This window comes from Caretta caretta, chromosome 3 (assembly GCF_965140235.1).
Source record: "Caretta caretta isolate rCarCar2 chromosome 3, rCarCar1.hap1, whole genome shotgun sequence".
Classification (NCBI taxonomy): domain Eukaryota; kingdom Metazoa; phylum Chordata; order Testudines; family Cheloniidae; genus Caretta; species Caretta caretta.
In genome coordinates, this window is record NC_134208.1 from 74,217,741 (window position 1) to 74,233,665 (window position 15,925).

At 44.4% G+C, this 15,925-nt stretch overlaps 1 protein-coding gene across 1 annotated transcript; it reads right to left on the reverse strand.

The window, feature by feature from the left end:
• Window positions 1-11,890: 11,890 nt before the first annotated feature.
• Window positions 11,891-15,047, reverse strand: LOC125634360 (myb/SANT-like DNA-binding domain-containing protein 7). The gene is made up of 2 exons (XM_048844968.2): window positions 13,103-15,047; window positions 11,891-12,514 (listed from the first exon to the last, which is right to left on the reverse strand). The coding sequence occupies exons 1-2, from the start codon at window positions 13,705-13,707 to the stop codon at window positions 12,457-12,459; spliced, it is 663 nt and encodes a 220-aa protein (XP_048700925.1). The 5' UTR covers window positions 13,708-15,047; the 3' UTR covers window positions 11,891-12,456.
• Between the last annotated feature and the right edge of the window lie 878 nt (window positions 15,048-15,925).

The window sequence follows — 15,925 nt, forward strand, 5'->3', positions numbered from 1 at the left end:
TCAATCTTTCCTATTTATTCTGTGTAGGTTTTTACAACAGGCCCACATTTATGGCAACTGAATACACTGCTTTATACAGCTGGTATAGTGAAAAACTATTTCTAATTTGTAAATACTCAGCTAAAATTACTTGACATTTAGTCTAAATCTGTTATCCAAAACTCACATCAGCCCAGATCTGTGTTTACTTCAAAATCCATGTTAACTTTTAATCATCGTTAACTGGCACAGTTTACATATAACTCTAACTACAAAACTGGATCATTTATTCACCTTTCAATTTACCTAGCACACCTTTGGATGCTTGGCAGATTTCAATTTTTATTTTTTTGTAATTTTGACAGATAATAATGATGTTTATTTTAAGCATTTTTTTCTATTTTCATCTATTTAAACTTTCATAGTTGGAAATTATGGGAGGAGTCAGACAATAATTATTCAATTGCAGTATATGTTGAGATTCAAAACATTAAAGTTTATTGCCATTAACACACAGATTGTCAATATGTCAAAATATACAAAGCAAATATACTTAAATCAAACTATAATAAGTTCTCAAATAGCATTTTTTGCTACTTTGCCTATCTGTAAATTTTGATTATCGATGGAAATATTTTTTTCATTGGTTTGTGAGTGTAGCCAGTAAAATTGACATTTACCAATAAAAATCTAATCCTTCCAATCCTGTGTATAAATAACTGTAGGCAGCTCTACAACTATTAATTGGATCACAGGGAAGATTGACACCTACTGAGTCATCAACATCACTTTAGTATATTCCTTTTTCTTGGAAATCTCTTCCAGCACTGTACTTTTTCATCCCTACTTGGATTCTCATAAGATCACAGCTCAAAATGGTATTGCTACTTTATTGAACACTAATAGCTTATATTAATTGGACATTCAACATTTCTTTCCAGTAAAAATACTGATCCAGGTGTTTGTACACTACCGAAGATTTTTTTCCTAAATACATGTTCTGCTATGATAATTATCCCTTCTGCACTGTAATTTCCTTCCTACAACCCAAAAGTTGATTTATTCTCCATGTGTCCTTTGTTGTGGAATTGAAAGGGTAGTGGTTGCAATGGACTTATTTCAAGCAGAGCTAATCTAAACAATTGCAAAAGTGTCTTTGTGTCCTCACGGTTCATGAGCACAATTAAATTGTCAACATTTGCCAACATTTACTTACTACAAAGTTACCACAGCTATTTCCTATTTTAAATAAAGTGGGGGGAGGAAGCCCTCAAGACAGGGGCCATCTCTGACTACCTGTTTGCACAACACCAACATGAGACCCTAATCTTGGTGACGATCTAAGACCAATCCTAATATAAAAAATAAATAATGTCCATGCAACCCTACTGATTTCAACAAAAGAATTTAGTACACTGTTTATAGCTGTATGGGAAGCTCCATGTACTCCATGAATCTCACAGGGAGTATTATCATATTCTGAGAAAAGTTACTATGACCCCAGGTATCCCTGTGTTCTCACCTACACACTACTGCAATGTTATTTGTATAAAATATGCCTTGTAAGGCATGATTTGAAAACTAATAACACATGGGTCAATAATATCATTGTGAAATGTATGTAATAATGCTGTGTGTGGAATTATGGATACTAAAAGGTCCTTAAACCAGGCGTGTCAGAGGAAATGGATGAACAGGTTTTCTCCAGACAAAGGAAAGAAGCCAACACCTCAAACCAGATGTGGTCAAATTTAGTGGACTATTCATTTGTATCAAAGGCTGCAGAAAGAGGACATTTACATTGTAAAACTGCAGCAGGAAGTATCACCAGGGAGTACCCCAGGGAGTACCTTAATCAAGATGGAGGCAGTCCCCTGAAGGAGACAGGAGACTGAACCCTAGGGGATCAATTTGACTCTGAAACAAAGGCAGACTTTGAGATATAAGGACATGCAGAAAGACTTAGGATTATCCTACACCTGAGGAGACAAGGAAAACTAACATCTTGGATTCTGTGAGGATCCTGGCTAAGCGTTAGTCTGCTACTGCTGAGCAAGGAAGCTTAGAGAGGAAACTACCTTGAACAAAGACGGTCGTTTGTTAAGGTCTTAGCCATTAGAAAGCATATTTTTGTTTGTTTATAACCATTTCTATCTTTATTCCTTCTACTTGGTATCACTTATGTCTTTTGTTCACAAACTTGTTTTATTTATTATTATAAAGCAACTCAGTACCGTATTTGAAGGGAAGAGTGTGCTTACGTCAATTAAGTTAATAAGCTGGAATGTACTGACTCTTTGAAAGAGCAGCAAAATTAATATATTTTGTGACTGTACAGTGATATGCACTGTGCGTTGCAGACAGACACCTCTGAGGAGCTCAGGGGCTGGCGTTCACTGATTGTTATCTGCTAGGCAAGATTTGGGCAGGGAGAGCCTTGAGGAGTTTGCTGGTGAGGAAGACAGACTTGTGTGGTAGGGGGCTGATGCACGGTCTAATCTCCAGCAAAACTAATTCTTGCTGAGGCAGAGAGGTAGCACAGTGGCTCATAGCTCTGGGTGTCCGCAGTAGCAGGTTACTGTTATATTGGAACTAATAATGCTATTTGGGGACCAAAGTACTAATTAGTGTGATTATATGTGGCAGAATCCAGCCAAAGGAAATAACAGAAGGGGTTATTGTAATGACTCTATTATTCAACTTCATAGAATCATAGAATCATAGAATATAAGGGTTGGAAGGGACCCCAGAAGGTCATCTAGTCCAACCCCCTGCTCGAAGCAGGACCAATTCCCAGTTAAATCATCCCAGCCAGGGCTTTGTCAAGCCTGACCTTAAAAACCTCTAAGGAAGGAGATTCTACCACCTCCCTAGGTAACGCATTCCAGTGTTTCACCACCCTCTTAGTGAAAAAGTTTTTCCTAATATCCAATCTAAACCTCCCCCACTGCAGCTTGAGACCATTACTCCTCGTTCTGTCATCTGCTACCATTGAGAACAGTCTAGAGCCATCCTCTTTGGAACCCCCTTTCAGGTAGTTGAAAGCAGCTATCAAATCCCCCCTCATTCTTCTCTTCTGCAGGCTAAACAATCCCAGCTCCCTCAGCCTCTCCTCATAACTCATGTGTTCCAGACCCCTAATCATTTTTGTTGCCCTTCGCTGGACTCTCTCCAATTTATCCACATCCTTCTTGAAGTGTGGGGCCCAAAACTGGACACACCAATGTCGAATAGAGGGGAACGATCACGTCCCTCGATCTGCTCGCTATGCCCCTACTTATACATCCCAAAATGCCATTGGCCTTCTTGGCAACAAGGGCACACTGCTGACTCATATCCAGCTTCTTGTCCACTGTCACCCCTAGGTCCTTTTCCGCAGAACTGCTGCCTAGCCATTCGGTCCCTAGTCTGTAGCTGTGCATTGGGTTCTTCCGTCCTAAGTGCAGGACCCTGCGCTTATCCTTATTGAACCTCATCAGATTTCTTTTGGCCCAATCCTCCAATTTGTCTAGGTCCTTCTGTATCCTATCCCTCCCCTCCAGCGTATCTACCACTCCTCCCAGTTTAGTATCATCCGCAAATTTGCTGAGAGTGCAATCCACACCATCCTCCAGATCATTTATGAAGATATTGAACAAAACCGGCCCCAGGACCGACCCTTGGGGCACTCCACTTGATACCGGCTGCCAATTAGACATGGAGCCATTGATAACTACCCGTTGAGCCCGACAATCTAGCCAGCTTTCTACCCACCTTATAGTGCATTCTTCCAGCCCATACTTCCTTAACTTGCTGACAAGAATATTTCATATTTCATCTATTATAAACTCCCCGCCCCCTTCCCCCCTCACCCCATGAAGTTTCTGCAGAATTTCCCAGCAGAATATCACAGAATCCAGAATCAGTATCACAACATGTAAACCCAGTTTGAGAGCACAAGGGGGCCTTAATAAAGGGCAACATTTGTGAAGAAGACCCAACTCAGCCTTAAATTTGTTTATGCAGTTTTGCAGCTGCTCATGGGCTCAAACTCAAAAGCCATTTAAAAAAATTTATATCTCCTTAAAATTTAACATATTTGATCCCCAAATCTGTAACATCTGCAAAGCAAATATTGTACTTGAAAGGAATCAGTTTTTACCTTATCAAAACCCTGCTATTTTAAAAGGGAGCCATTTCCACATTTTAGGATTTTTCACCAAATACATCTTTAGACAGAGTTCTGCCATCTTTGTAGTTGGTTGAGATTTCAGGGTTGTTGGAAGTTTCAGGCAATTTATTCTAGTCTGCAAGCCAATTGTAGCTTGGGGTGATTAGAAGATATTGTCAAGCACTAAATCTGAAATGCACAATCCATCAGCTTTCACAGTGAGTCATCACCTGCAATTTTCAAAAGTCTGAGCACATACCACTCAGCTCTCTTTAATAAAAGGAATCTTTGTAACAGCATTTATTTTTAAATTCCTTTGGGGGAAAAACCCAAGAAGATTCTATGTCTGTGAAACTCATGAAAGGAATCAAGTCATGACAGTGTTTCCATGTATGTTAGTTTGCAATTCTTTTTTTTTAAGCCATCTAAAATGATTTAAGTAATGAATATAAAATTAAGCTTAATTGTTTCCTTTCTGAGAGGGTACTGTGTGTGCATGGAAACCATGGTAACTAGGAATATGCTGGTACCTTGTTCCTGAGTAATAACATTGCATACAGAGTAGGTTTTGTGCCTAGCAACAAAGCTTTGCCAACTGAGTTTTTAAATAGCCCTTTCCCCCTCTCCCAAGCCTTTCTTGTCCCATGCTCTCCATATGTACATTCTTGGCACCCTTATGACTTCACTAAAGTGCCTCCTAAGCATGCACTAAACAGCATAAAATACAATTTCACACAAAAGAAAGCAGTGTATTCACATGGCCATAACTTTGAAAGAACACAAAGATCAAGTCCCCTTCCCTGTAGAGCTGTTATTAAGCATGACTCATCCTTGGCCAACATATTGGATGCTCACTTTAATTAGGATATGTACTTCAAAAGATTGCTGCAGACATTTGCTGCTAATAGCAAATCAGTCCCTGTCACATAACTGGGAATAAAAATGATTTCAGTACATTATGCTGTACATTTAAGTCATTTTAGGACAACATGTGGACAAAAATTAATTAGGGAAATGCACTAACTTGCATCTATATTGTCTACCACATACATCATGTTGGCACTGAAAAGTGCAAATGAAGCAAGTTGTGCCACCAAGTGTTTGTTACATAATTTTCTAAACACTGAATAATTACACATACAAATCTGCAAAATCCAGTAGATCAGACAAACCCAGATGAGGATCCGGTTTCCGTGTATATCCTTGGTAGATATGAGATGAACAAAGCGGTACAGCTTTCAGACTGTTGATGATGCAGGCTAAAAAGCTGACTTTCAACTCGCATACAGATACCTTGTTCTGTAGAGCCAAGGGAGAAATATGAGCAATGCATGTCAGGCTTTTGTGTCACTCAGGGTCTAACAAGCTAGCACATATACATAATAGTGCTGCATCTAGGTAGCTGAAAAATTATCAGTTGCAAATAATCCACATGAAACATGCTCTGAGGAGACTGGTCAGTGAATAAATAACATTATATCTATTCCCACAGGTAGCACAGGATACATGATATGGGTAAATCCTCACCCTAGTTCCAATGGAGTTAATGTTAATGTTCATAATTTATTATTGCGAAGTATGAGAGTATGATGGACTCTGGGGTGGACGTTCCGGGAAATCTACAATGTGCCATGAAGACTGAAGAGGCCCAGTAGCTGTGGTTCACAGAAAATACCACATTCTGCTGCCTAGTCACCGAAGGGCAGGAAGGGGAACTAGCCTCCCCGCCCAAAGATGATGTACAACACATCAGAAGTCTTTGTGGAAGTTGGGGATGAGAGGCAAATGGAGCTGTTGGGCAAGGGCAGCCAAAACAGATTTGGGGATTCAAAAGGTTTAATTAAGGCCTGAATAAGCATCCTGACTTTAGGATGATTATCCAGACTGGATAAGTTGAGGTTCCCTGAACATGCTTAGGGGATAAACACTTTCAAAACACCTTGATGTAGAACTATGTCATCCAGTTAGCCACTGATTCATGCATTCATTCTCCCTCTCTCAAGTGTGATGCACAAAGATAAATTAACTTTTCAAGTTATCTCACTTTTAAAAGGGGATCTTTCAAGTCAAGAGGTGACATCTGTATAATAATGCTCTCAGCTGGCAGAACAACATTTAAGATGACTTTTTCCATTCTGAAAGTGATATTTTGCTATATGGCACCTCTAGGGTTAGCTCTTGCTGTGCTGCAGAAGAAGATTGACATTTCCATTACAACGCATTGGATCAGCCGCAACATGGGTATTTTGTCAAATAAAATCCACATTATTTACATATGTAATATACATGTAAAATGACAGACTTGTCCCAGTTAGCACAAAAGTGCCTTAAATTCACACAGAGGGGAACATTTTGTATGAGATTTGGACACATGCCAGATCCGTTCAGGAAGCTTCCTGTGTTTATCCATGGAGTGTGAAAATAACGTGACACAGCTTTGCTTTAGACTCTTAGCCATTATTGCTCCACCAGCATTTTTCCTGCAAGTATGGTTAATGTGTAGCCAGTATAGACTAAAGCTAATGTTTTCCTAATTCATTTTTCTTTATCTGATACAAGAATGACTCACTACCATTTGAATTTGCTCAGGACCCTGGAAACAAAGTTACTGAGGGAAACACTGGTTTCTGTTAGTGTAAACAGATCAAACGTTCAATTCTCTTAATTGGCTAAGACGGTTTTCACTACTGACAAAGGCATTCTTATGAATAAAGCATAAATATATATGATAAGACAAGGTATGTTTTAGTGGCTAAACAACTCCTACCTAGTTTTGCCAATTGAAAAAGTTGCACTAAAAAAAAAAGTGTGTTCCAAGCGGGGAGGGGTTGCAGGTGCTTTGGGGGATAGCATTAAAATTCAAAAAGATTTGGACAAATGGGAGAAATGATCTGAAGTAAATAGGATGAAATTCAATAAGGACAAATGCACTTAGGAAGGAACAATCAGTTGGACACACACAAAATGGGAAATGACTGCCTAGGAAGGAGTACTGCAGAAAGGGATCTGGGGGTCATAGTGGACCACAAGTTAAATATGAGTCAACAGTGTAATGCTGTTGTAAAAAAAGCAAACATCATTCTGGGATGTATTAGCAGGAGAGTTGTGAGCAAGACCATCATCATCACGTTCCTATTATGCCTCTGGCGTTTAGGGCAGTGACGAAGCTCCTCTACTCTTGTCTGTTTCTGGTAAGTCTTTCAGTAGTTTCCCAGCTGTGCCCCAGGTTTTTCAGCTTGGCTTCCACAGCTCTTTGCCATGTAGTTTTCAGGCAGCCTCGTTTTTGCTTGCCTTCAGGTGTCCATCTTATTGCTACTCTGGTGATAGAATCAGTTTCCATCTGAAGCACATGACCGATCCATCTCCAATGCCTCCTGGCAATGATGGTGCTCAGATCCTCTTGGCTGCACTGTGTCAATAGGTCTTGGTTTGAGATTGTTCTGGGCCAAAAGATACAGAGGAGTTTTCTGAGGCAGGTTGTATGGAATGAAGACATTTCGGACATGTCATACTTTCTCATTGCCCAGCATTCTGCACTATAAAGTAATGTTGAAAGTACGCAGCTCTGATAAATCTTGAGTTTGGTTTTGGTGTTGTATTTTGATGATTTCCAGACTGTATTTAAGCTCCTGAAGGTGTTCCTGGCTTTATTGATTTTGTTCCAGATGTCCTGGCCTGTTCCACCATCTTGGCTGATGATGCTGCCCAAGAACATGAATGTTTCTACAGTGGTGAGAACTTAATCCTCTATCCGTACTGGTGAGGCAATATTAAAGGTCATGATATCTGTCTTATTGCAGTTGATTTTCAGTACAATTTATTGGCTGAATGTGTTTTGTCCAGTTGTTTTTTTCTTGTATATGGTGTTGGGTATGTGATAGGAGAGCAACATCATCTGCAAAGTCCAGTAAGCAAGACACGAGAAGTAATTCTTCCACTCTACTCCGCACTGATTAGGCCTCAACTGGAGTATTGTGTCCAGTTCTGGGTGCCACATTTCAGGAAAGATGTGGACAAATTGGAGAGAGTCCAGAGAAGAGCAATGAAAATGATTAAAAGTCTAGAAAACATGACCTATGAAGGAAAATGGAAAAAATTGGGTTTGTTTAGTCTGGAAAAGAGAAGACTGAGAGGTACATGATAACAGTTTTCAAGTATGTAAAAGGTTGTTACAAGGAGGAGGGAGAAAAATTGTTTTTCTTAACCTCTGAGGATAGGACAAGAAGCAATGGGCTTAAATTGCAGCAAGGAAGCTTTAGGTTGGACATTAGGAAAAACTTCCTGTCAGGGTGGTTAAGCACCGGAATAAATTGCATAGGGAGGTTGTGGCGTCTCCATCACTGGAGATTTTTAAGAGCAGGTTAGACAAACACCTGTCAGGAATGGTCTAGATCAGTGCTTCTCAAGCTATCTGATGTGGGGGACCAGCAATTTTTTTTTTCCAATGCGTGCGCAGACTGGCAGCTGATGGCTCATGGACCGGCACCGGTCCGCGGACCACCACTTTGAGTAGCACTGGTCTAGATAACACTTAGTCCTGCCACGAGTGCAGAGGAGTGGACTAGATGACCTCTTGAGGTCCCTTTTAATTCTATGATTCTATGATTCTTAACTTGGGTTAGCTAACCCACATTAGCTAACTTGGGTTCAAATGCCATTGTGAAGATATGGCAACTCCGCAACACGTTTAGCTGCTCAAGTTCATTCCTGAGCTCTCCTATGAGCTTTAACTCAAGTCGCTTTTAAAGTTAAAATACAAAGTTACCATGTCTTCACTGTTATTTTAACTTGAGTTAAGAATACACTTGAGTTTTGGCATTGTAGATATATCCTTAGAGTCAAGAATCCCGCCTGCCAGAAAACAGTGCTGAAAGCAACTGGGTCTATGATGGGAGAGTGGCAAGTTAAAATAGCCCCCACTTCATAACCGCTTTGAAATACCCATCTCAACAGTGTGACACAGGAGGCTGAAGCCTCAAGAATCTATAGGTAAAGCAAGAGTTTAATGTGGGTTCATTTTAGGTGTTTAAATTGAAATACAGCTATGAAAGTAGAGATTAGCTCGCACCACATGAGTTGATTATGTGACCCTTACGCTCCTTTGGAGATCTTAACCCATATATCCCCACAGGACAGTCCCTCAGATAGTTATACCCTACTGTCCAAGCCTGAGGGTATGTCTACACTATGAAATTAGGTCGAATTTATAGAAGTCGGTTTTTTAGAAATCGGTTTTATATATTCGAGTGTGTGTGTCCCCACAGAAAATGCTCTAAGTGCATTAAGTGCATTAACTCGGCAGAGTGCTTCCACAGTACCGAGGCTAGTGTCGACTTCCGGAGTGTTGCACTGTGGGTAGCTATCCCACAGTTCCCGCAGTCTCCGCTGCCCATTGGAATTCTGGGTTGAGATCCCAATGCCTGATGGGGCTAAAACATTGTCGCGGGTGGTTCTGGATACATATCGTCAGGCCCCCGTTCCCTCCCTCCCTCCGTGAAAGCAGCAGCAGACAATCATTTCGCGCCTTTTTTCTTGAGTTACCTGTGCAGACGCCATACCACAGCAAGCATGGAGCCCGCTCAGGTAACTGTCACCATATGTCTCCTGGGTGCTGGCAGACACGGTACTGCATGGCTACACAGCAGCAGCAACCCCTTGCCTTGTGGCAGCAGACGGTGCAGTAGGACTGGTAGCCGTCATCGTCATGTCCGAGGTGCTCCTGGCCAGGTCGGCCAGGAGCGCCTGGGCAGACATGGGTACAGGGACTACATTAGAAGTGACTTGACCAGGTCATTCTCTTTAGTCCTGCAGTCAGTCCTATTGAACCATCTTATGGTGAACAGGCAGGCGATACGGATTGCTAGCAGTCCTACTGCACCATCTTCTGCCGAGCAGCCATGAGATGTGGATGGCTTGCAGTCCTTCTGCACCGTCTGCTGCCAGCCAAAGATGTAAAAGATAGATGGAGTGGATCAAAACAAGAAATAGACCAGATTTGTTTTGTACTCATTTGCTTCCCCCCGCCCCTCCCGTCTAGGGGACTCATTCCTCTAGGTCACACTGCAGTCACTCACAGAGAAGGTGCAGCGAGGTAAATCTAGCCATGTATCAATCAAAGGCCAGACCAACCTGCTTGTTCCAATAAGAACAATTACTTAGGTGCACCATTTCTTATTGGAACCCTCCATGAAGTCCTGCCTGAAATACTCATTGATGTAAAGCCACCCCCTTTGCTGATTTTAATTCCCTGTAAGCCAACCCTGTAAGCCATGTCGTCAGTCGCCCCTCCCTCTGTGAGAGCAACGGCAGACAATCATTCTGCGCCTTTTTTCTGTGCGGACGCCATACCAAGGCAAGCATGGAGGCCGCTCAGCTCACTTTGGCAATTAGGAGCACATTAAACACCACACGCAGTATATGCAGCACCAGAACCTGGCAGAGCGATACAGGGCGAGGAGGCGATGTCAGCGCGGTCATGTGAGTGATCAGGACATGGACACAGATTTCTCTCAAAGCATGGGCCCTGCCAATGCATGCATCATGGTGCTAATGGGGCAGGTTCATGCTCTGGAATGCCGATTCTGGGGTCGGGAAACAAGCACAGACTGGTGGGACCGCATAGTGTTGCAGGTCTGGGATGATTCCCAGTGGCTGCGAAACTTTCGCATGCGTAAGGGCACTTTCATGGAACTTTGTGACTTGCTTTCCCCTGCCCTGAAGCGCATGAATACCAAGATGAGAGCAGCCCTCACAGTTGAGAAGCGAGTGGTGATAGCCCTGTGGAAGCTTGCAATGCCAGACAGCTACCGGTCAGCTGGGAATCAATTTGGAGTGGGCACATCTGCTGTGGGGGCTGCTGTGATGCTAGTAGCCCACGCAATTAAAGATCTGCTGATATCAAGGGTAGTGACCCTGGGAAATGTGCAGGTCATAGTGGATGGCTTTGCTGCAATGGGATTCCCTAACTGTGATGGGGCCATAGACGGAACCCATATCCCTATCTTGGCACCGGAGCACCAAGCCGGCGAGTACATAAACCGCAAGGGGTACTTTTCAATAGTGCTGCAAGCTCTGGTGGATCACAAGGGACATTTCACCAACATCAGCGTGGGATGGCCAGGAAAGGTACATGACACTCACATCTTCAGGAACTCTGGTCTGTTTCAAAAGCTGCAGGAAGGGACTTTATTCCCAGACCAGAAAATAACTGTTGGGGATGTTGAAATGCCTATATGTATCCTTGGGGACCCAGCCTACCCCTTAATGCCATGGCTCATGAAGCCGTACACAGGCAGCCTGGACAGTAGTCAGGAGCTGTTCAACCACAGGTTGAGCAAGTGCAGAATGGTGGTAGAATGTGCATTTGGACGTTTAAAGGCACGCTGGCGCAGTTTACTGACTCGCTTAGACCTCAGCGAAACCAATATTCCCACTGTTATTACTGCTTGCTGTGCGCTCCACAATATCTGTGAGAGTAAGGGGGAGACATTTATGGCGGGGTAGGAGGTTGAGGCAAATCGCCTGGCTGCTGGTTACACGCAGCCAGACACCAGGGCGGTTAGAAGAGCACAGGAGGGCACGGTACGCATCAGAGAAGCTTTGAAAACCAGTTTCATGACTGGACAGGCTACGGTGTGAAAGTTCTGTTTGTTTCTCCTTGATGAAACCCCCCGCCCCTTGGTTCACTTTACTTCCCTGTACTTCCCACCCTCTCCTCCTCCCTTCGATCACCGCTTGCAGAGGCAATAAAGTCATTGTTGCTTCACATTCATGCATTCTTTATTCATTCATCGCACAAATAGGGGGATGACTACCAAGGTAGCCCAGGAGGGGTGGTGGAGGAGGGAAGGAAAATGCGACACAGCACTTTAAAAGTTTACAACTTTAAAATTTATTGAATGCCAGCCTTCTGTTTTTTGGGCAGTCCTCTGTGGTGGAGTGGCTGGTTGGCCGGAGGCCCCCCCCACCACGTTCTTGGGCGACTGGGTGAGGAGGCTATGGAACTTGAGGAGGAGGGCGGTTGGTTACACAGGGGCTGTAGTGGCAGTCTGTGCTCCAGCTGCCTTTGCTGCAGCTCAACCATACACTGGAGCATACTGGTTTGATCCTCCAGCAGCCTCAGCATTGAATCCTGCTTTCTCTCATCATGCTGCTGCCACATTTGAGCTTCAGCCCTGTCTTCAACCCGCCACCTCTCCTTCCGGTCATTTTGTGCTTTCCTGCACTCTGACATTATTTGCCTCCACGCATTCGTCTGTGCTCTGTCAGTGTGGGAGGACAGCATGAGCTCAGAGAACATTTCATCTTGAATGCATATTTTTTTCTTTCTAATCTTCACTAGCCTCTGGGAAGGAGAAGATCCTGTGATCATTGAAACACATGCAGCTGGTGGAGAAAAAAAAAGGGACAGCAGTATTTAAAAAGACACATTTTATAAAACAGTGGCCACACTCTTTCAGGGTAAACCTTGCTGTTAACATTACATACATAGCACATGTGCTTTCGTTACAAGGTCGCATCTTGCTTCCCCCCACCGCGTGGCTACCCCCTCAACCCTCCCCCCTTCCCGTGGCTAACAGCGGGGAACATTTCTGTTCAGCCACAGGCAAACAGCCCAGCAGGAATGGGCACGTCTGAGTGTCCCCTGAAGAAAAGCACCCTATTTCAACCAGGTGACCATGAATGATATCTCACTCTCCTGAGGATAACACAGAGAGATAAAGAACGGATGTTGTTTGAATGCCAGCAAACATACACTGCAATGCTTTGTTGTACGATGATTCCCGAGTACATGTTACTGGCCTGGAGTGGTAAAGTGTCCTACCATGGAGGACGCAATAAGGCTGCCTTCCCCAGAAACCTTTTGGAAAGGCTTTGGGAGTACATCCAGGAGAGCTGCGAATGCCAGGGCAAATTAATCCTTTCACATGCTTGCTTTTAATCCATGTATAGTATTTTAAAAGGTACACTCACATCCCTTCTCTGCCTGCCGGGTCCAGGAGGCAGCCTTGGGTGGGTTCGGGGGGTACTGGCTCCAGGTCCAGGGTGAGAAACAGTTCCTGGCTGTCGGGAAAACTGGTTTCTCCGCTTGCTTGCTGTGAGCTATCTACAACTTCATCATCATCATCATCTTCTTCATCCCCAAAACCTGCTTCCATGTTGCCTCCATCTCCATTGAAGGAGTCAAACAACATGGCTGGGGTAGTGGTGGCTGAACCCCCTAAAATGGCACGCAGCTCATCATAGAAGCGGCATGTTTGGGGCTCTGACCCAGAGCGGCCGTTCGCCTCTCTGGTTTTCTGGTAGGCTTGCCTCAGCTCCTTAAGTTTCACGTGGCACTGCTTCGGGTCCCTTTTATGACCTCTGTCCTTCATGCCCTGGGAGATTTTGACAAAGGTTTTGGCATTTCGAAAACTGGAACGGGGTTCTGATAGCACGGATTCCTCTCCCCATACAGCAATCAGATCCCGTACCCCCCGTTCAGTCCATGCTGGAGCTCTTTTGCGATTCTGGGACTCCATCATGGTCACCTCTGCTGATGAGCTCTGCATGGTCACCTCTGCTGATGAGCTCTGCATGGTCACCTGCAGCTTGCCACGCTGGCCAAACAGGAAATGAGATTCAAAAGTTCGCGGTTCTTTTCCTGTTTACCTGGCCAGTGCATCTGAGTTGAGAGTGCTGTCCAGAGCGGTCACAATGGAGCACTCTGGGATAGCTCCTGGAGGCCAATACCGTCGAATTGTGTCCACAGTACCCCAAATTCGACCCGGCAAGGCCAATTTAAGCGCTAATCCACTTGTCAGGGGGGGAGTAAGGAAATCAATTTTAAGAGCCCTTTAAATTGAAAAAAAGGGCTTCATCATGTGGACAGGTGCAGGTTTACATTGATTTAACGCTGCTAAATTCGACCTAAAGTCCTAGTGTAGACCAGGGCTGAGTGGGACTGATTATCAGTCTGACTACTGGAGAGGTCCTGGCTTGGGTATTGCCACTCCTGGAAAGATCAAACATGCTTATGGGACAATTTGAGGGTTTCTTTTGAGCTATGGTGGTGATCTTTGATGATCGGAGTCACAAGTATATGGCTGAAGCTATGCTTTAGGTGTTGTAGCAGGGACATATTGACCAGTTGCTAAATATGCAGCAGAGTTCCAATGCTTGGTAGAAGTAGAACGAGGCCACTCAGTGTTATTTCTGGTTTGACCTAAACAATGATATTAAAAGTAACTGGTACAGGTGGAATCCCCACCTGGCTTGGATGCCTTATCAACCTATGCATCACGATCGATGACCACCTGATCAAATGCCACCAAGAAAAAAGATGGTCCTCCCAGTTCTTGTCAGCCTTGCTTTCTCCAGCACCCACGCCCCTCCCATCAACAGTCCCTTCTTCATTGTCCAGACTCATGCAAGTTGATCAGGTCCAGCCCCACCTCTCCAACACAGAGATGAATCAGTGATGGGTATCGGGCCTATGCCTATCCTGCAGGGAACGAGGGCACTTTGCATCAAGCTTCCTGACATGGTAAATCTGTGCCCAAGTCCCGGCCCCTGATGGTGGGGTATGAGCTGGATTGGCACCCTTCCTCTCTCCCCAGCAAGCTGCTCCAATGCTTGACCACTAGTACACTGGTGTTGGCCAATCAGTCTCCAACACATCTCTAACTCCCTCTCCAGCTCAGGAACCATGCAATGCTTCACACCAATGTAGAGGCACTGGTGGACTTGGGTGCCTTGGACTATTTAATGGATCTAGAGTTTGCCCAGCCACTCAAGATCCCCACCCAGCACAAGGACTGCCCCGAATTAGTGGAGTCCATAGACAGGTCACTCCTTCATCAGGGTCAGTCACCCCCAGATGGCTCCCTGAGAGGTAACTACCCTTTGAAACCACCAAGAAACCCTCCAGTTTTGACTAGTTCATACACTGCATTCATCAGTTGTCCTTGGCATCCCTTGGCTCATTCCGTATGAGTAGGGCCCTACCAAATTCACGGCCATGAAAAACACATTTCTGCAGTCAGCAGCGGAGAAGTAAGAGTGGCAGTACCATACCCTGCCATCCTTACTTCTGGGCTGTCGCTGGTGGTGGCTCTGCCTTCAGAGCTGGGCTTCCAGCCAGGAACCGCCACTCTCCAGCTGCCCAGCTCTGAAGGCAGCACCGCCACCAGCAACGGCGCAGAAGTAAGAGTAGCAGTACCGCAACCCCCCTACAATAACCTTGCAACCCCCCCCCCCCCACTCCTGTTTTGGGTCACAATACAACACCATGAAATTTCAGATTTAAATGGCTGAAATCATGAAATTTACTATTTTTAAAACCCTATGACCATGAGATTGACCAAAATGGACTGTGAATTTGCTAGGGTCCTACCTATGAGCACATACTGGTAGCACTCCCCATTTTGCCAACAATCCTGTTTCCCAAGACCCGACCCAGGACCAGCAACCCTTTGCAGCTTACTTGATCCTCCAAAGAATTCAGAAACGTGGAGAGAGGATCCAGACAGGACCCTGGCAACCCCCACATCCTCCCTGACATCCCCAGGGATCCTTGTTAAATATCAGTACTCTGTCAACATGTTTGGCAAAGAGAAGCTGACACCCTACCATCTCATTGCAGCTATGATTCCCCTTTGACCTCCAGCTGAAAGCAGAGGTTCTCTTCGGGCACATTTATTCGCTCTCCAAACTCTAACTACAGGCACTGCAGAGCTATCTCGAGGAAAACCTGCAGGGGTGGGGGGGTTCATTCGCCCCTCCACATCCCCAACAGGGGCACATGGCAAAGATATC

Coding starts and splice junctions, on each gene's coding strand:
- LOC125634360 (XM_048844968.2), bottom strand. CDS start 13,707: ATGCAGAGCTCATCAGCAGAGGTGACCATGCAGAGCTCATCAGCAGAG. Junction 12,515..13,102: donor CCGGCAGGCAGAGAAGGGAT/GTGAGTGTACCT, acceptor TTTCTCCACCAG/CTGCATGTGTTTCAATGATC.